We start from the raw sequence: 21,603 nt of genomic DNA, 5'->3' as shown, positions 1-21,603 counted from the left end.
GGCCCAGGCCAAGGCACCGCTCAGCCCCGGCGGGACCCCCCTGGGCGGGAGGAAGCCGCGGGGCTACGAGCCGTCAGCTTCCCGGCTTCCGCGCGAAGCGGCAAAGAGCCGATGAACTGCGACGAGGGCGACTCACCACAACTTTACCACAGCATTTTTATTTTTTCGGGGAGGGGGGGGAACCCTGGCCCGCCCTTCCCCAGGGAAGCGAGGCGAGGGCCGCCGGCAGCGCACGCGGCCCCGGCCCCCCCGAGCCCCGAGCAGCCGGGCTCCGCGTCCCGCCCGTCGCCCCCTGAGGGGGCCGCGCCGCCATCTCGCGGCGGCGGAGCAGAAGGAGGCCCCAGCTCCCCCCGGTCTCCCTCACCGCGCCGTGCCCACTCACCCACGCGAAGAGCACGGGCTCCATGGCACAGCGGCCCCTAGCCCTTCCCGCCGCGCCGCAGGCCGGGGAGGAAGAGGCGGGCCGGGGCCGGGCTGCGGCGGGGCCCCGCCTCACCCCGAGACGCCGCGCCCCGGGGGGGGGTCTGTGGGGAGCGCGGCTATGAGCCTAGGGCGGCCCTTGGGCGAACGTCGGCCTTCGCTGAGGAGGTCCGTCCTGTCAGGGGCGGGAAGGGCGCGGAGCCCCGGTTGACCCGCTGAAAGCCCTCGGGAGCGTCTGGGGGGGGGGGCCGCTGTGGCGAAGAGCTGCCGGTCCTAATGGCCTCCCCCGGCCCCCAGTTACCTGTACTCCACCGGCAAGCTCCAGCTCTGGCTGCCGCTTTCACGAAAAACTCCCCAAAAGCCCAAGCGCCCGGTCCTGCCGGCGCTGACAGAGCCCCACGGATGGCGGGAGGCGCACCCGCCGGGGTCAGGGCCTGTGGAACGCCTCCTCGACACTCACCCGTTCCCACAGGGAAAAAAGACGAAGCCTTTAAAAAATGAGGGGAAAACAAGTCACTCCTCAGGTAAATATATGCGGTTCTGAATGGAATTAAATCACACACGTGGAATACCTGAACCACAGCACAAAACATACAAACCCTTGGTCAGAAGTGAGTACTTCGTGTTTATTGCTACAGTGCTGAAGTAAAGGGGTTTTTGCTTCTAATAATTACCAACAAGTCATTTTTTATTGACATTTAAAGCCTCCACGATAGTTTAAAATATTTAAATTATTACTGTTCTACATAGCCAGAAGGTTTGGATGTGTGAAGCCAAACATATGTGTTGCTAATGCCATGGAAATGCATCTGCTCTGTATTACTTTTAGCAGTTTACTTAATTTTTTGCTACACAAGTGCAAATAAAAATACAATTGCTGTTTTTCCAAAATATTCAAAATTAGGTGCTGATTTATCAAGTATAAAGTTTCCTACTTGGAATGTATACATAGTTCAAACAAAGAGTTGAATTAACACATCTATCTATATTTCAACAACACAACACCAACATTTTTAAAAATGCAGCTGAATATTAACTGTTACCACAGAATACTACAAAATAGATCCTCCCTTACTACTCACTCATAAGAAGGTTTCTTATTTAGAAGGACCAAGCTCCTAAAATCTATTATAAAGTGTAATGTAAGCCATAAATGTTGTAGAACATATTTCTAGGTCTTAAATGTTCTTTAAGAAAAAAAAGTTATAGTGGGTTATAGTCATAGAAAAAATTATCTAGACTTGATTTAAACAGTGAACATACTAGGAAAGGTTAGGCCAGTGATTGCTTATGGAACAGATGTGGCCTGCTAGAAAGTATATGAAATTCAAACTGATTTTCAGGCAGAGAGGTTCATGGAAGTCCTTTCAAGTTCTCAAAATCCTGGACTAGCATCTCCAGTGTATTTAAGATTTCAGACCATTTTTCCAGCAACCTTCACAGCTGCAAATTCTGGATTTCCTAACAAGCTCTGCCTATGAAGAATCAGTGCCTAGGGTGCTATTAAATACACTCTGCACATCACAGATCTTCCATTCAAATGTATTATATTCTGTACACATACTCATTTCATTAGCAGGGTTGGCAGAAAAAGCAGCCAGCACAGCTTTGTACAGCTATGCAGGATGCTTGAAACTATGAAGCCCTGAAAACGGTGCAGTTTGCTACTATGCAATACAGACAGTTCAGCAGGACACTGCTTCCAAACATTTGTAAAGTGCTCCTTGGAATTAGATATACTTTACACTACAAGGTAGTTTGTTGCATTCATAGCCACAGAATTCCTATGAAATGCTTGGGCCTTCAGTTATCATTTGCTTGATAGGGAATGAAGGTGTTCAGGCCTAGAAAAGAAGAAACGAAATCTATCTTTGTGCAGCTTATGCAGGTCAGTAAAGTGACCGAGCAATCAATAGAATACTTATTCTTACAAAAAGCGGACTAGACTATGAACTTTGGCTGTTATTTTAAACTTTTGTGCTATTTTAGAACCAATGAAACTCTTTTGAATATTAAATTGTAATTTGGAAATGGTTTTAGGCTTTGTGCTAAGTCAGTACCTGATGGCTTGCTATATTTTTTGCTAAATTAATTCAATCAGGAAAAAGGCAAATGGTATTTCTGTAAGGAAAGGTCTTCCCTCAGGTGCAATATCAAGGACAGCAACAAAAACCCTGCCTCTGAGCTGACAGCAAATCTCTTAAAATAAACAGAATTAGGATTTCATGCAACATCTCTGCATTATACTAAAAGCATGTCAAACAGCACATTTGCAATTCTTTGGGGCAAGAATGATCCCTCTAAAAGCAAGATTTGACCCCTCAATTTCATCATGGTGAACCTCCAGCTATTTATGTCCTGATGCCTATGTTGTAATCATTCAATTTTTAAACTTGGTAGCACAGACTTAGAAGCACTGATTACTATAGCTTCTACACTATGAAGTGTGCAATGCTATAAAATCAGTAGCATAGACTACTAGAGTCAGAAACAGACATTTCCCTGTGGTGAATTATTCCATTATTGCCTCATAAGCCACCTTCTGCAGCATCTGATCCCAGCCCTGATCCACAGTCTAGCAATTTCTCTATTGCCCCACCAGCTTCTCAAAGGCAACTCCAGGCCTTTTTTATCTAAGGGGGATGGAGGAATACATTCTGCAGGGGACTTCACACAGAGAAACAAGATAAAGTTATTATCCTTATGGGCCATTCACTCTTCCATTTGTAAAGGAGAGAGTTCTGCATACAACACATTACATGCCTAGAAAGAAATCAGTAGGGAAAAGAAAAGACTGGCCAAGTGCACCACACTGCTGACAGGGATGTTAAAATTCCAGCTGCTTCCCCATCTTGCTGAGGGCATCGCTGACAATGTCCAGCTCATGACGTAGCTCATTCACCACACTGGCAATGCTCTTCGTGTCTTTCAGGATCTGCACACTTTGAGTATATGGATTGTACTTCACACCAAATGGGCGCTTGATGGTTTTTGCAAACTCTCTATTCAAGTAAAAAAGAGAGTTAGTTATAAACAAAACACAAATGCATCCTCTGTATGCAGTCAGTATCAATAACCATTTTGCCAAATTACTTTCTTTAAAATGGTTGTAATTGTTATATAGTTTATCACCTTTCCCACCCAGTGCATGGAAGACCAAGCAAATACTAATCTCAGTTTTCTAACCCCATGAAAGTTAATTATAAAACTGTGATAAGAATGAAAGGGTTTGGTGCTGCTACTGAGAGATGCATGAAATCAAACCTGCTTTTATAAAACAGGGACAAAAATCTGTACCTCATCTTTTCCTTTGCTTCTTCAAAACTTTCAGAAACAAAGTAAACCTCCTGGAAAGTTGTAATGAGGCATTCTTGCTTGCAGGTGACCTTTGGATCAAAAGGCTTGACTTTGGCACTGCCAGAGAGTGAGTGCTGGTAACATAATGTGTTATCATGCGTCAGAAGAACATCACCACCCAAAGAATCCATGAGGAAGATGGCATGAGGTAGAGTGAATAAAAAAAGATTAAGTGAGGCCATATTTAGTGCATTGCTTCTTAAAATTTTTATCTGCAGATGAACAGTGGTTAAAGCTTAACACACAGAATAACTGAACAGTCATATTCTGCCAATTTGGGTCAAAAAAGAGATTCCTCAGACGCAAGGCTCATGTGTAAACAAGAGCAATATTTTCAGAATCTGGTTAAACCAGCAGAGCTTTATTCTGAAAATAGTTACTTGGAACCTAATGTTAAGAAATACCAGTCATCTAATGCTTCCTGTGAAAGACATGGGAGCTGCTCAGCATATATCCAAAAGCAGACTGTCCAGTAATTATTCCCACAGTGAATTTGCTTGAAGTCTAGTAGGTATCTAGGAGTTTTCAAAAGAAATTATACTTCTTAAAAAACAGGGCAGAACAGTGACAATAATCACATACAAACAAAGAAAAGATACAAATAAGCAGTAGACATCTTACCTTGAGCTCACTAATCGAAGAGAGCAAGCCAGCCCCATAAACTCGTAGCTGTCCCTCTTGCTTGCACAAGCCAAACTCTACAGTGAAGAAGTAACACTGAAACAGAGAAGGGCGTAAAATAATTCAGCATTCAGCAAAGATGCTGTAGTGAACTAAATGGGGGCATTTCTGTTTGTAGTAGTGTCAAACAGTTGCAAATATCAGACAGTCATCTCTTGGTTATCCTTCTCAGATATTTAAAGAGGATGGAAGCCAGAAAGGAAGGGTGAAAAACCACAGGATGGCATGTTTCTCATAAGAAAGATTGATATTATAGATTACCCAGCTAGGCTAGAAGCTGTTAATGTCAGTAGGAACATTGAGAGGTAAATCTGTTTTGAGAAATATTGTCACAACAGGACAGCTTCAGCTTAAAAGAAACTGGATAGGGAGGAGCTCTGTGAGTGAGTGAAAACATCAGCCCACTTTGTTTCCAGTTTGTTTCTCATTTGCTTAGTGGCTTGTAAAATTAAAGATGTTTAGTTTGCTGGATTTCAGGATTTCTGCAGGTATAGGGGAAGAATGCTATTTTCACAGATGGCTTAGTTCTGCTCCCACTGAAGGTAGTAGAAAATTTACCACTAGCTACACCAGGTGCAGGAAAAAAAAAAATTAAATCAGCAAACCAGTTATTTCATAACTGGCATCAATTATTTTTCATCTAAATTTAATTTTAATCTTCAAATATTTTTGCCAAAGCATCCAGAAACTGATATCCAGGAAATAAGATTAATTTATATTATGTGAATTTCTTGGCTGAAAAGTATCTAAATGCTAGTGCTCACCACACTCAGTGAAAACACCGTATCATTTCAATTCATTCTACACATTAAAGAAATGGATTACTCTTAAAATCATTGAATCATGTTCCCAGAAGTAAGAAGATTTTGTCTGGAAGAAACAGACCATAGAATTTCCATCTGGAAGAAGAGATCTACCACCAGAAGTTGCACCCTTACTTGACAGCCAAGTGAAAAAAAATACCAACCATATCAACCCTAAAATATATCTTTTTTCCTAGCATGGAAAATTGTTATATGCTCTAAAAGCCAAGGACCAGTGAAACACATAGGTCTAGCAGCTGGCGTGGCTAATTTTGACATGATTTTCCAAATAAATAATTTTCCAAATTTATTCAATGGAGTGGGATCAGCCTAGTAAGCTTTCAGTGGGATCACCAGGGACTCAAACACTCACTGTTGCCAGTTTTTGGACAGCCTCATCTGATGCCCCAAGTGATGCAAGACCAATTTCCTGAGAGAACTGAGCAAAACTGGGTTCAGCCAAAAGCGGGACATGGCCTAGGAGCTCGTGGCAGGTATCACTGGAAAAAGAAAACAAAGAAATCTCATGATCTGTCTTTGTGGTAGAGTGAAAAAGTAGCACCACTGAACAGATACAAAGTCTTGTGTTAAACTATTTAATATCCAAAAGACAGAAAAGTGTCAATCGTGTCTGGCTGAAACCAACTGAGCACATCATACTAACTCTATATAAATACATAAGCTCAGATTTTCAAATGAAGCTGTCTAAAATTAAGATCCAAGCTCCACATTTGTGAGGCAATTGAATATTAAACTAACTCTGCACACAATGACATCAGTGAGAGCTCTCCAATAACATGCTGTACTTTTGAAAATCCTGTACTTATGAAGGTGGTACTTGAGCATGCTAAAACTTCATTACATTCAGCGTGAAGACTGAGTCTTCAGCACCTTAAAAATAAGTTCTCTTGCTGGTGTTCTTGAACAGCTTATCAGTAGCTTGGCTCTGGGCAGTGAGATTCAAAACTCACTCGCTCTCAAATTCTACCCCAAGATTAAATGACTCACGGCTCTGGTGTATAGAGAGGGTCCGAGCTGTGTCTAACATATTGAGTGCAGTGAAAAACTCTGAATGCTAATCCTGCCAAGAAGTCTCTGGGTGACAGATATCCAGCAACGGGGCGAATGGTGAAACCCGTGCGCTCTGAAAAGGAACAGAGAAATTGTACATTAGTTTAGCATAGAACTGCACAATGTTGTTACCTTTCCTGCTACAACTAGGGTAAAAGCCTTGGCTCAAGAGCACGTAGGAAAATTAGGCACAATTCAAAAAATTAGGCCTAAGCTTGAGAATAACCAACATTTAGCAGAAATGTCCCTACCTCTGTGTCAGTGGATTTCCTACAATTTCATGCCTACAGCCAACACAATACAACTAGGTATGCCTTTAGCCAATCCTAACAGTCTCTTCAGAAGTAGCATTGCCCCTCAAATGTCACTCTTTGTATAAAGCCTCTTAAAGGACCAGAATGAATACAAGCAAAAAATGACCAAGGTTGCTTTCTTGTGCCTACAAAATAGCAGCGTGATTTGCAATGGACCTTAGTTCCTTTTCGTGTAAGAAAACTAGCACGTTACCTTTCAGGAAGCGGGACACATCTTCCAGCTGAGGGATATTGTCCTCCCTGTACCCACAGTATTTGGTAAGCAAGGGTAAGTTTTTAAGGTACTCTCTGCAGGCATGAGTTGGGTAAAGCTTGTTAAGCTCTCGGTACACAGTCCCCCAAGTCTTGATCTCCTCCTCTGTGAATTCAATCTTGGGAATTGGGTCACCACTACAAGGAGAAGAGGAAGAAAGGACATTCCTTGGTAAATGGCTAATAACGGATGACTCATTTACCTACTATTATTATTTAAAATCTATACAGCTGTAACACCTGGTCAGGGTGCATTAGGCACTGTCAAATGCAGAGTGAGATCTGGTCTATACCCTGGAAATCTTTTAGTCTAAGGGCTTGCTCTCTTTTCCACCTAAATCAACTGACAGGGATCTTTGCATTGTCCTCACTGGAGCCTGAAATCTTCCATTCTGCAAAGGGTTTCTTAGGTGTCTAATGCTGAGAGTAACATTTAAAATACCTGCATAACCTTTGCACCTTCAGGAGCTGAAAACACATCCTTTTCCCTGTTGGACTTCCCTGTCTGCAATTACTTTCCATTACCTTGTTGATTTGTTTTAGAAAAAAAGAATTCCTTAAATTAACACCACATTGTGTGGAAAAAGCTAAATGTACACATTAGGTAAAAATCATACTTCCATGCAGAGGAGACAAGCGTCTGTCTGAACATATTAATTGTAGTCCATCTTTCTTATTTAGCCCTCAGGGTCTTGATTAAAGTGGATTATAGCAAGGGTGTGACCTAAAGCAATGGGAGTGTTACACTGAGCTTCCACTGCCAGCCAGGTAACCAGCACGGCAGATGCCTTCCCAAAGGAATCTCTGCTAGCCACACATTAACAATAACTGGCTCTGTGCTGCGGTAACCAGTTGCATTAATACCCAGTGCAACAGAGCTCTAGATACCCACCATTTCTAGGTCATTTCCAGCTGAGGAACTTGGCATCTATATTCAAGCAGGCAACAGCAACATGAAAATCATGTTTAGAAAGAATTTACGGCACTGGGCTATGAAACTCTTACTGCTTTAAGAGCTCCCTCCCCAAAGCAACATCTCTAAAGACAGAAGCTCTTCAAGTTTATTTCCACAGAAAACTTCTTATCTACACATCACATGCACTAGTTTGAGCCAGGAAAGAAAATTCAAGTATTAACATTTGCCCAAAGAGTTTACAGTCAGTGGTCAATGGGCTATATATGGGGTTTTGCCTCCCCTCCCTCTCCTTCGCAAAGAACACCAGTTTGCCCTAGTCAAGCCAGTATGCCCTGGCACAGGCAGCTGTGCAACATGCATTGTTGTCCACCCTCTTCCTTTATTGCACCCATTTCCAGAGAATCAGGGAGGGACCGCAGAGTCCAAATGCACCATGCTGCAGGAAGCCCGTGCTGGTGTTGCTGCCCATCTGAGGATCAGCACTGCCACAGATGCCATAATGACCAAGCAACCACGGCCCCAGACTGATCAGAGGCCCAGGAAGCTCTAAGATGGCCTAGATCTACAGTTTAATCCTGTCTTACATCTCCCTTTCTTTTTACCCCTCCAGCTCCAATTCTCAAGCTGAGCATGTCTCAGCGAGATCTGAGCCCAGGGAAGGTGAGCCCCTGCCAGTCCACTCCACTATTATTTCAAGGCACCCAGAAGGCATATTCTGGAAGAAGCCAAGCTTACTGTTTGTAGTTCATAGCCAGGTCTGCAAAATACTTTCGTCTCTTGCGATAGACATTATCTTTGAAACCCTGGCAGGGGGAAGGAGAAAAACAAAGTTAAATGAGTTTCCAGGCTGCAGTAAATAATTTAAAATGGATTTTAAATGCTGTGTAAGAATGAGAGGGCAGGGCAGGAACATCATAGCTGTAGTCTGAAATGTTTAGTAACTGTGAACTAAGCAAATACTCCAATTCAAAGTAAGAATCAGCGGGTTTATGCGTGCAACTATATAGTCAGTCAACTATATAGTCAGTAGACAAGGATTCAGTTTAGTCATATCAGTATTTATACAAACTTTGTTACTTGCTTGATTATTCCAAATTACAGAACAAATTGCCAATTTGCACTGCCCAAGTACCATTTGTCTGGTCCAATTATAGTAATGAAGAAAAAAAGAAGAGAAATGAAGCCTGCCTCACAACAGTTTTTTTGTTTGGTTGGGTTTTTTGTTTGTTTTTTCAGTTTGCATGCGACCACTCAGGGCCCAGACCAGGAGTCCTCACACAAGTAAGCCTTGCAGAAAGGCACAGGAGCTGAATTCAGTGGTGGCCTTGCCTGAACTAGGAAAAAGACATGAAACACCCAAGAGAAGGTGCTCAGACCCACAGAGGCACTGTTGAGGGGAAGGAGAGGGAGGAGGAGAAGCTGCAATTTTTTTAAAGTAAACTCCACAGAGTATGTTTTCACTAAGGATTGGGTGTAGGGAGGAAAAAATACTTACTGGATGGTCAGCATCCAAATCGGACCCGTACATCAGCACTCGGTTTGCACACTTATCCAAATCTGAGATCTTCTTTGGAAACCAGGGAACATTGTCCATGTCTAGGGAATGCATGGAATCCACAAAGTTATTAATAACGCCGAGCATGCTGAGGGAGGAAACGCTACTTTCAAGTATGGCTATAGCGGTTACAAGCGAAATCTATAAATTAAAACGGCATGAATAAGACAAGGGAGTCCACTGCCTATCGGGCACCAGCCTACAGCTCACACTTCCTCCTCTGTCACTGCCACAGCCTGCCTACAGAGTACAGCCAGCTTCAAAGCGTCCAGGGGAGGAAACAGTTAATATGAGTTTTCTGTGGCCCTTAACTGTTATTACTGTTAGAATAGCATCTAGAGGCTGTCACTGAGACAAGGCCTCCTTGTGCACACTGCTGTGAATCTTCTACAGTGCGAAGTGTGCAAAGGAGTAGGTTTGCAAAGTGATTTGCCTGTGGTCCCTGGGCAGAGTGGGAACAGGTTTGAGTCCTCCCATCCTGCTTTACTGACCATGGGAAATAAACATTGCTCTGTGGTTATGTACTTCAGAAGCATCCAGCTCTGCTGAGGGGTTTGTGGGAGAAGAGGAAGAGGATGCCCTGCAGCCTTAGAGAGACACTTCATTACAGTTTTGCTACTGAATACTTTTTTTTTTTTTAGCCTCTGAGAGTTTTTAACCAAGCTTTTGGCAGAGCAGTTAATACATTGGTTTTCTGCCCTGATGCTCTTCAATTTTCTTAAGAAGGACAGGGGGAGTGTTTAGATTGAAATTGCCCTTACTTAGGGCTAAAGTAAGACATTTTTATCTGAGAACACCAGATCTCACCTTCCCCTAGCTACCCCTAGCCAAGCACAGTAGCCGAGAAATACATGGGACCGACTTCCTGCTGCCCTGAACTTTAGGCATCTCTTTAAATAGAAGCAAAGGTAAACAGGATGTTAAGCATCCTAAAGTTAAAAGGCACTCTTTCACACTAATATAAGTAACAGGTTATGATGAAAAGTGGTTAAAAAAAAAAATTAACTCAAGAGCTACATGAGGAAATTGCAGAATCCATCTCTCACTTTCACCAGTGTCTGAACTGAACTGGGATCTGTTAGTATTATACCTCTGTCATCATGGTGTACAGTCCTTAGCCAAGCCCTGCATTCAGACTGTGCCTACATGCCAGCCTGCTTTGGCCTGCGTGGGTGCAGGGACTCCCATTGATGCCAGCACAGATAACAGACATGCAATTTGCACCAGCGTGAAACAGCCTGTATTCCTAGGTGACACCAGCCAACGCAGCCCTGTTCATATCAACCAAACTGCACTCATTCACAACACAGAAGCAAAAACCTGGTAGCTACTGATTGAAAACACTACACAAATGCAGATGTGGACACCATAAAAAGATTTCAAACCAACACATTGAGAAGTGCATTTTTATCAGAAATGCCTTTTGTACTTACCATCTTCTTGGACATTGAAATGCTCTGTCAGACTCATAGAGACAACATTGACGTGGGATTTCAGGACCTGAAATATCTCATTCAGTTGTTCCCTGTTACTGTCACAGTCCACAAAGATCTCAAACTCAGAATTTCGTCTCCTGGACTTCCGTGACTCAATGTGTACCAGATTTACATGCTTCTCCTGTTTTGTAAGAAGTAATGTTTTCAAATAGATTGACTAAAACCAGTTGACTAAAAACTAAAATTTGTTTTTCAAATGAATGTTCTACTGCCATGGACTATTCATCACCTTTGCAAAGCTATTTTAGTTAATTGGATCTCTTCACAGCAGTTTGCTGGGGGGGGGGGGGGGGGGGACAATGATTTGATTTTAAAAAGCCTCCCATTCAGAAGACAATGAAAGACAACCTGTGTTCTTTCAATTTCATTTGCATTCAGGAAGCACAGAAAGGCACAGTCAGGAGGTTTAAATTCATAGGCCTTTTTCTTTCATCCCTCCCATAGGAAGCTGATTAGCAACTGGGTCTGAGGAAATTCACCAAAATGCCAGTCAAGTCACTGTATAATTATCACACAAGCAAGCAAGGGATTTAAAAGCAGTAGTTTTCAGGGTGTAAATTTCACTCTTTTTTTAAGAATTATTTAATCATATGTCTTGTATCAGGAACATAGAGAAAGCCCCAGGCTAAGACATGCAGGGCGAGATGACAGAGCACAGCAGCACTGCACAAATTGCTTGCACAATACCTGCCCAGCAATCGAAGGAGTGCAGCTATACAATTGCAGTTCCTCTGTCACTCTCAGTCTGGCTACGCAGGGTGACAAGGGCACCAGACTCAACCCAGCGTGGGTCAGCACCCCAAGTGTCTACCTACCATCGGCAAGAGCTTCAGAACCACCTCTTACCTGCAGTAGAAACAATGAGTGCCAATCTTCTTTTCATGAGGGGAAAAGACAAAACTCCCTCAGTCTTTAGTCAGTGCAGATGATACGTTTTGTGAGGATTTTTAGCCAGCTAGCATCTAATTTCTGAGGCATAAATTTGCCTTCATGGGTAATTTTGGGTGCAAAGCGGGAGCCAGGCTAGGAATCACATCTTTAATAAATGCATGCAATTAATTCTAGTGTGTTCCAAAACTATCCTTATAATTTAAAAATACAAAGCTACTATAGCAATGCGATTATTACATACCTGAAAGAGTTTTAATGCTTTTACAAGTCCTCCAACTTCATTCTTCAAGGAAAAAATGATGGCTGTTCTTCCTCTTTCAGATGCATGGTGTTCATTCTCTTTATTATCTTCAATCATCATGTAATTTGACTTATTTAACTAAATGCAAACAAACAAAAGAATTTTTTTTGACTGATCAACCTTAAAAGGAAAGTTGCCAATTAAATCATTACATAATAACAGGCATAAAGTTAAGCACACATAGAATCTGTGAGAGCTGAGGATGAAATACTGAGATTTCATTTTTTCAGTTAGAATCATTTTACAGACATCTTTAGTCATTCTCTAGGATGCAGAAAATGTTTTCAAAGCATAGTTTATAATTAGCATTAGTATTTCGGAGGGGGGGAGCTAAAAGACATTAGCAGAAATAGTAAGTTGAACAAAATACTTGTTAGCAAATTCAATGAACATTGGTAAAGGGAAGAATCCAAAACCCACTGGATATAGGTAGGAAAAGATGGATCAGGATTTAGCCAATCAGAACTGAAAAATCATTGCCTTTCTCTCACTACATAACTGTAAAGCACTGCTGTTAGAGAGAAAGGAGTTAAAATGTTACACTGACCAGAATCTGTTGACTATAGAGACAGTCCCACTCTGATCAACCCCAGCAAAGCTATTCCATCTGTCAGGTCCCCCAGTTCACAGGCCAAACCCCTATCATAATCACCCAAATCACACACTAAAAAAATTTTCAGACAATCAACACTGTAGGACCACGCAGTTTTGTGCCTTACTAGTGATCACACTCCTGACTACGTTGAAATTGGGGGGTATCACATACCATATTCTTAGCTACATGTAGCCAGGCCATAAATAGAGATAATATCAGACCAATTAAGAATGAGGAAAATGCAAAGTAAAGAAGAAATACAAGGCTTAAAAGCAGAGGCTGTGTCTCATACGTCTTCAAATCTTGCAAAAAGAAACACAAAAGGTGAGGTTTCTGAAGGAACCAGTGAGAAAGAGGAGAGGAACAATGAAGGCACATTATTGCTATTTGGAATTATTTTTTGATCTGACACAGCTTTTAAAGATATGACTATCTGGTGACATTTTGGGGAATGGAAAGAGCAAAAATGAAAATGCAATCAAAACGCAGCAGTTCCATTGATTGCCTTCTACAGTCTCTCCAGCTTTAACTTCTTTAAAATGGATAATGCTGAACAGCTAAGTATTTCTATCTATAATAGATAAGTTTAAAAATAAAAAACAGATTTTACCTATCTGCTATCAAAATGTTCCCATTTACCTTTCAGATCAAGAAGGTAATCTGCCTAACAAAATAATGAAATTAGTTTCATTTTAAATTGAGTATTTTACAACAAGGCACATGTTTTGTGCTGCTCTAAGAAACGTTTCAAGCAGGTTACTGGATGTGAGCTCTTTGGGGTGCCGAGGTGGTATCCCATGGAAGAGGTCTTGCTCCAAGCCCACTGATGCTAATGGAAGTGTCTGGATTTCTGACTGGGTCCCCACCTCTAACAAGCTGTCACTATATGATGAGCCTAGGCAGCAGTGTGAGCCCATCACACTGTTTCTGATCCAGTAAAGCCACTGATCTCCATCAGCTTGAGTCCAGACATCAAATTCTTTGCTGAAAGTGGGTGACAGGGCCCAATCCAGGTTCTGCTGAGCAGCTTGCAGGCTTCACAGCTTACTTCAGTGAGTGTCAGATCAGGATCACAAAAGCCAGGAACAGGCACTGAGCAAGGGTACTCCAAGCAGAGAAGAAAAAGCTAATAACTCCACAGTTACATATAGATTATTGGCTGTTTTCTCAAGTGCGGAGATCACCATTGGTGTGAGCCAAATCCTATTCAGACAATACTGCTGTAGAAGAAGCTGGATGCAAAGAAGTCTCCATTACAAATAGAGTTAGATGACAGTCTTTGAAGGCAAAAACTGTTGGGCTGTTTTATATATACAGTTTAAATGCAGCATGTTGGCTTGATTCCACATTCAGGATCATTGACTTAAGACAAGATCAGCTCATGCGATTTGGCATAGTTGCATGCAATATTATAAGGTATACAGCTAGGACAAACTACATGCCTTGAAGACATGTTCTTATTTTGTATTTTGCTAGTTCAACTAACATTGTGTTTAGGATCAGCTGACAATATTTATAGACTAATATGTTTAAGAGACCAATGAATAAAATACAACAAAATGCAGTGTGTTCTTACATCAAGTTCTAGAAGTGACCTCTAATTTAGGAATTTGAAAAAGCTGCAGAAGAGAAATTCAGATGCCTACAATGCCAAACACACACCACTTACATCTTTAACCCTAAACCACCATTAATCTTTGGCTTTTGATTAAAAAATGGACTGAAAACAGGTCTGTGTTAATGCAGCAACCATTTTAGTGCAAGACAACAAGTGATAATGGTAATGCAAAAACAATTCCTCTCCTCCAACAGCTGCACCTTCACTTTCATTTTATTCTGTATCAGTAACTCAGCTGTAATCCAATCTGACACTCTTCCTTTGCATGGTAACACATTTGAGCTTTTTGGAGGGTAAGGGGGGGAATTAATATTGCATTGATGCTTGTTATTAATGATGCAAATCATTAACTGATTTGCCATGAACCTGACTCAAGTCCTAATGAAACTACACAAGCACAAGAATACTCTAACACCCTTATTTAGATAGATATCTAGGCGTCTTCTGGTTAAAGATCGCTCCTTTTGGAGCCCATAGCAATTACCTTCCCTTTCTTCTGCTCCCCAAGGAATATTCTTTGCAAGATAGATATTTGAGGGTATATATTTTGTGCTTTAGTTCTTTATATTAATGGATAGCCAAGATTTAAAATTATCCAAACATACTCATCTAAAGGACATTACATTTTAAAGCCATAAATTGAAGACCAAAAAATCTTTTCAAAAAATGTATTTGATACAGATTGCCATTAATTGTACTTGATAAAAAGTCTCAACAGGTGTTTTATATCCTCCTCCCTCTTTAAGTAGCTGCTTACTTCCTCACTGTCATTTTGACACACTTCTTAGTAGGGAAAGATGAAGATATCTTATGAGTGACCATGACTAGATGTCACATTACAGGGGAATTTTTTGGCCACACCAAAGGTCTTCCTTAGATTTAGTTCTCAGACACCAAACTGAAAGCTGTGCTGAACGGTTTTTTTGGTTTCGAAAGATCCGAGGGATACGGCAAAACAATCTTTGGTAAAACTTCACTCCATTACAGTCAGCGTTCTTGTTTTCACAACAAATTTTACCGACTTCATAAGCTGCACAGTATCAATAACTGCAGCCAACGCATAAGTGCTGATTTTATCTGGTCTTCTCTGACATACTGAGCATATTCCCACTGTAACTTGAAATAATCCAGGAGTGGATTTTTCCGGGAGATAGATATACACACACACACCCCCTTTGTCTCCTAAGCGATGATGCACCAGAAGTTACTTTGGTTCTACCTTAATTTGATCCGCTCGCATTTGAATTTTGCCACTTTTTTCCCCCCTTCTGTCCAGAAACGGAAGCATACTCCCTCCCACCCCAAGCCCAGCCGCACCGAGCGCTCCCACCGGTACCGGAGGAGCGGCATCTCAGGGCCACTACCGCTCTCCAAGCAACGGGGGCCAGAAAGCTCCCCTTTTCCCCCCAAACCCACCGCTCCCACAACCGCACCGGCGAGGCGGCAGAGCCGTAACTTCAGAGAAGCACCGTTTTTCCCGCAAGCCGGGACGGGGCCCCCTCCCCTCCCTTGCAGCGCTGCCCCCGGGGCCGCTCAGCCCCGAACCGCGCCCGCAGCTCCCCGGTGCCCCGGCCCGGCCCCCCCTCACCTGGCCGGGGCCCTCCCGCGGGCCGGGCGCCGCCTCCAGCGAGCCGCCGCGGCGGGGCACGGGGTGCATGGCCGGGACCGGGACCGGGACCGGGACCGATCTCGGCACCGGCGGCCGCTTTATGGAGGGGGCGAGAGCCGCCCCTAATCGCCCTCCGCGGGGGCGGAGGAGGCGGCGGGAGGGAGGGAGGGAGGCGGGGGCAAGCGCTGCCCGGCCCAGCTGAGGAAGGGGCTCGTTAACCTTCTTAGTAATACGCGCGGAAAGCTGGTTGTCCAAACGCTGTCGGCGGAGCGGGGATGCTCAGATGCAGCCGCCAACCGCCCGCCTTCCCTGCGCCCCAGAACCACCCGCACAAAAGAGGTGCTTTTCCTCCTGGGTCACCCGCGCAAGGCGGTCAGAGGTGACCGGCTTTTTGTGGGTAACTTTGTGGGTTTCGCAGCTAACGCGAATTTGCACCCCGCGGGGCTGAAGGGAGCGAGCATTTGGACGGAGGGGGCCTGTCTGCTTCCACCGTGGCCACGCAGCCTCCTCCCAACGCCTGTCCGCTCCTTGCAAATTGATATGTACACTGCCTGTGTTAAAGGAAGGCACGCTGCATAAGAAATGAGCGATGTGGTGAGCGATGGGTGGTGAGCGATGGGTGCAGAAGCGGAGGGTAAATAGGCAAAGTGGCCCACAAGGCGATGGCTTAGCTACTGGGAATCAGCGGGCCAGGCAAGGAGCTCCCCTAAACGCTCCGCAAGGCTGCTGCCAAAGCGTGTATCACAGGCTGTAGCCTCAAAGAGAAACACCACAAATTGGTGTATCGAGTTCTTCACTAAAAGTAACAGTACGTTTGTTGCTGTGAAAATACATTGCAGCACTGCACTTCTTTTCTAAAAAACTCCTGCACATACAGGAAGGATAACTACATTTCAGTTAGCAGGAAACAATGTATTTTCATATCTTATGTATAGTGTCATTTATTGTCTGTATAGATCTAGACATACCTTTATGTTTTAGAAACTATCATGGTTTTCAGACTCCCGTAAGCGTAGTCCTCACTGTCTCCTCTCAGGTCGGACTTGGCAACAACATTAAGATAAGGGGATTTGTGCTACACAGCAGGAGAAGCCAAAAAGTTTCCCAGAAACATAATCCTTTGGAGGCTTTAGGGGCCTGGGGGAGGAGATTGATTATTTTGTGTTGGGCATGGGGCTGTCCAAAAACAAAGATTCTGGTCTTTTGTTATGTTCCTTACAAACCTACCTTTCAGAGAAATGCTCGAAATCACCAACGACTGGTTTTACCCTCATTTACTCAAGTGTCTGAAAAATCTCCAGTATTTTTCTCTTCAGTGGCTAAAATATTGAAACCTTGATTCCAGCTAGATCTCTCAGACACTGGTGTAACGCAAATGATAAATTGTACTGATGAAGACAATATGCAGGCTAACATCTAACCAAGGCAGACATGGTCACACTTGTACCAACGTCTCCAATGATGTCAGTGTCTTCCATCTTCCTAGAAGACATTGAACTTTAAACAATCCTCTTTCTAAGAGGACTGAGGATAACTAGCTCTGCCCTTCAGACACAGCACGGAATTGAAAGAGTACGGCTATAAGTGATGACATAGCTGGAAAAGCCAATTTGTTCCAGTTTGCTAATGGCATATATTTTGTGACGAGATGCTTCAATTTTCCCTTCATAAAGAAAATGCAGTATTTATTCACTCTATGCCTTAGCTCTACAACAGACATTTCACTTCCGTCTTGCAGAATAGATCTCCCCATCAAACAAGCTGACTCAAAAAGCAAACAATTCATAGGATCTTTGCCCAGTATCTTAAGCATATGAGAGCCTGATATTAATAATGAATCCGTGAACATGGGCATAGTAAGACATTTATGATAGAATATGACTAATCTGTCAGTTTTCCCTAGCTCAAATGCAGCAATAAGAACTAACATGTCATTCTGCATATAATTTTTTTTTTTAATTAGTCACCAGGTAGCCCTCTGGAAACTCTTCCATTGCAGGTGAGTATCTTTTATTCAGAAATCTGGGCTCAGGCTGGGTTTCCAGTATTTCCTGATAGCAGCCAGGTTGAAATTTCCATGCTTTCTTTTCAGTCAAAATGTTGTGCTCAATTTTGATAACATTTGAAAGAAAACACAAGACAATTAATTCTCACTCACATTTCCTGAGGCGTCAGAAGACAGCTGAGTTCAGGTCACTTTAACTGTGAATGAAGGATTTTTTTTTTTAATTTATTTTTTTTTTTACTGTTACTCAGATCTACCTTTCCCTCTCCTTCAAAGGCTATAAGCTTTCACAAGATACATTCAGAAAGCCAGTTTATTCTTGGTGTATACATATGGATTATTCTAGTGTTAAGGGGCATGGATGTCCTTCCCTACAGTCCAGACCTGTAAAGATGCTCAAAGAAGAATGAGTCACCCAAGCACTTGTGAAAATCCACTTTGGAGTCTCTCTCTCCCTGGGAGACAACAGAAGCAGTGGTTTGGTTAGCAGCTACGGGTACATGAAGACATGAAGCACGAGGAAGGGCACAGGACAGTCCCAGGGGCCACACCAAGACACAAGATGGTGAAGCAGAGCTCAGTGGAAGCACACAAGCTTCATGGCACACAAGAGCCACGGAGGGGATATAAACTGAGCTGCCAGCTATGCCAGATTTAAGGGCACTTCCTACCTCCAAGGCCCCAGTCTGATAAACAGACAGGAGCATCCCTGCCTCCCATCCTCGCCCTGTCATTTCCAATTTGAGCAGGAGCTTTCTGGGATACTGGTCATCCCTCTCCTCATACCTAACACTGCAGAGCACATGGTCAGCTTGGCCTATAACTGCTGATACAATGCGAGCAGTAAAGTAACAGCAAAGGAAATTTAACCTAATATGAAATGAATTTGTTACATAAAGAGATAACCAGGGTACCCAGAATTTTGGGGAGCAGATTGAAGCTGATTCACTGGTTTAGTAAGAAGTGCTTGTTCACCACAGCCAATGCCCTGTAGTCTGAAAGAGCAGAACCACAAAGCATGAACTGACTTGGTTACAGCCTGTAATCACTGGGTGCTCACTGGAGCCTGCTCTGCTCCTCTCCACGCAAGGTTTCCAACTCCTGTGAATCTGCAGGTGGTTTTATAGGAGAACTGTTTAAAACATTTGATCCGAAAGCTGAATCTTCACAGTTTTAAGGTTGCAGGGTTTCAGAAAACCATCACTCTGTTGCAAGCACAACTGCTGCTTTGGGTTTTCACAGACAGTGGGACTCTTCTACCTTTTCCCAAAACTTGGCAGCATATCCTACCATTTAAGAATGGTGGCTTGGGCTCCTCACCACAGAAAAGAGCAATATGGCACAGCAAAACTACTAGCAGTCAGGTACGGAGTGCAGTGTAAACAGGACAGCAACATGCACAGGTGCTACTCCACTCACCCTGGGATGAGGTGGCACAAGCAAAGGCTGACCCAGAAAATGTCTGAATTGTCACAGAGTTGGTCTGCAGGACCACTAAGGCAGAGAAAGGCCAGAAGTTTTCAGTGGGATGTCAGCAGTCTACACAGACCCTGAGGTGGGAAGGAGTTGTGAAGGACAAGGAGACAACCTGGGGCATTGACACCATAGGGAAACAGGCCTCTCCTTATCTCGTAAGGCAATACAGTGATTTTTTTTTTTTTTTTTTTTTTTTTAAAGCCCACAGGAGATTTCTCACATATAGCCTCTCCTACAGACAAAGCCCTCCAGACAGATAATCAGCACCTGAGGATCAACTACGGGTCTGACCCTGATCAAAAGTGGGTCAAGCTGATCACACGTTTTGCAAGACAGCGTTTTGCCACGTGTGGCTGCTGGAAAACCTGTTGCATTGGCACAGAGCCTCTGTGATAGCACTCATCACAAAGTCTATGAGAGCTGGCTTTCAATTACATCACTGCCTCATAATTCCTCATTAAATGAATCCTCCTCTTCTCAGTATTCTTCAGATGCAAGTGAGAGGGTGGTGTCAGACTGAGAAGTCCCATATTTTCTGGGCCGAAGCTCCAGGAATGTCAAGTGGCTCCAGAAGAGGCCACAACTCTAATACTGTTTCCCAGCTGCTAACTCAGAGATGACTCTTCTCCTCTAGTTTTTTTTTTTTTGGGGGGGGGGTCTGTTTTGTTCTTCAAAGCAGGAACTTGACAGCAGAGTTTGCAACCAGACAGTGGTGCTGACACTTCTGGGTACATATTTCTAGATAAATGCTCCAGGAATTTTTAGGCTGAAAAGTATTAAAAACAAACTGTCACACCTCCAGATCTTCCCCTCCCTAGAGGGCCCCACAGTAAAGGGACTCACTTTCCCCTGTCTGTGAAACAGAACAACATAAACCTTCTGCCCTACGTCTCCTTTTCATCCCATTCTGAGAAAGTTTGCTGTCCACGGATCATAGGTAAACTCAACTAACCTGGCACATCTTTCCAGACATAGCAAAAGTCTTGTATCCACCAACACTTTGAGGAAGCTGCTCTGGGGAGGGGGTGGTGTGGGGGGGAAGACATTAAAAAGAAAAATCAATGTAATATAGGGGCTCCCACGTGCTCCAGTGCTGGAGAAGAGACAGAGTCAGAGGGTGATTTTGTTCAACTGGCGACAACTGATGAGGCAAGAACCATGGAAAGGCAGTTTGGGAACGATCCACAGGGATATTAATCTTCTGCTGAAAGATAAGATTATCTGCCTGAACACAGCAAGACTGAAGGAGAGAATCAGTCAGCCCTAAAGTCTTCTCATTCCCGTCAAGGTCATCAGTGTGAATTACCCCTTCTCCCCGCATGGTAGGAGAAAGTGCTCTAATCTCCAATGAGGCAATTTCACAACATCACTTCGGGATAAAAACCTCCTCGGCTGTACCTTGGACTTCATTTGGCCCAGCCATCTGCCTTTCCAACCAGGAGCATTTGCCTAAGGCAATGTGGCGACTTAAAGCTTTTCCAGAAAAAGGCTTGAAGTGTTAAATCCCTGAAAAAAACAGGTTTAATACAACTTAATACTAAGTCCGCTCTAATCATAATTACCTTCTCCAGAACAGACTACTGCAAATTCTAATCACAGCCTTCTGCCTTTTTGTTAATTAACTGCTGCAGACAAGTTATGCCTTTAAGAATCACATGGCACTCAGGCAAGCACTATGAAAGTTGCAGGGAAGAGTGAAGATGAACATCATGGAGCTCTTTGAAACAGCTTGTTTTCCAGTATAGGTTTTACAGATCTTCCTCATATTCTGCTTGTGTTTTATGGATGCCCTCATATACTGATGCCTGAAAAACTGCTGGTCTGAAAATCTGACTCATTTTCTTCTACTGATTTTTAATATTTATGAAGCATTGATCATAACAACACCTAAGCAGCAGCACTCACTTCCATTCACTTTCTAATCTTCATTCTCCCAACCTTTGACTTCTCTCACTTAAAGGAGTTAACCTATCATTGTGGTTTAGGTCATTTACCTAAATGTTGGGAGTTAAACAGCTCCAAATCCAAAAGCTTTTCAAATTTTCTGAAAATATATGGATCTGAAATCCCCAGCTTTCAACAAGGGAATTCTTCCATTTGCTCCCTTATTCTGTGAACAATCATTCTTCCAAGAAACACTTCCCAGGCCAATTCACCCAACCTTTCACCAGCGTGAGGATACAACAGTGTCATGTGCTGTGCTCAGAGCAACCACCGAGAAACATCTGGAAGTCTTGGTGCAA

General features: G+C 43.2%; 2 protein-coding genes across 3 annotated transcripts in view; both read right to left on the bottom strand.

Moving 5' to 3' along the window:
* The window catches only part of SERGEF (secretion regulating guanine nucleotide exchange factor), a 173,766-nt gene extending 173,272 nt beyond the window's left edge, over positions 1-494 (bottom strand). The window contains 1 exon segment of the mRNA XM_069803717.1: positions 383-494. Within this exon segment, the coding sequence (XP_069659818.1) occupies positions 383-406 (24 nt within the window). The 5' untranslated portion in view covers positions 407-494.
* A 531-nt stretch (positions 495-1,025) lies between these two features.
* On the bottom strand, positions 1,026-15,994 carry TPH1 (tryptophan hydroxylase 1). Of its 2 annotated transcripts, XM_069803711.1 has the most exons (11): positions 15,859-15,994; positions 11,998-12,135; positions 10,803-10,986; positions 9,310-9,410; positions 8,550-8,617; positions 6,840-7,036; positions 6,270-6,405; positions 5,635-5,761; positions 4,399-4,494; positions 3,718-3,851; positions 1,026-3,422 (listed from the first exon to the last, which is right to left on the bottom strand). In XM_069803711.1, the coding sequence occupies exons 1-11, from the start codon at positions 15,925-15,927 to the stop codon at positions 3,248-3,250; spliced, it is 1,425 nt and encodes a 474-aa protein (XP_069659812.1). In that variant the 5' UTR covers positions 15,928-15,994; the 3' UTR covers positions 1,026-3,247. The 2 variants fall into 2 exon arrangements, with proteins under 2 accessions (XP_069659812.1, XP_069659813.1); XM_069803712.1 differs by lacking the exons at positions 1,026-3,422; positions 3,718-3,851 and adding an exon at positions 3,869-4,292.
* Positions 15,995-21,603: the final 5,609 nt, after the last annotated feature.

Source organism: Haliaeetus albicilla, chromosome 16 (assembly GCF_947461875.1).
Source record: "Haliaeetus albicilla chromosome 16, bHalAlb1.1, whole genome shotgun sequence".
In the NCBI taxonomy this organism is placed as follows: Eukaryota; Metazoa; Chordata; class Aves; order Accipitriformes; family Accipitridae; genus Haliaeetus; species Haliaeetus albicilla.
The sequence above is the reverse complement of the archived record's forward strand: the minus strand, read 5'-3'. Positions and strand labels throughout refer to the sequence as shown.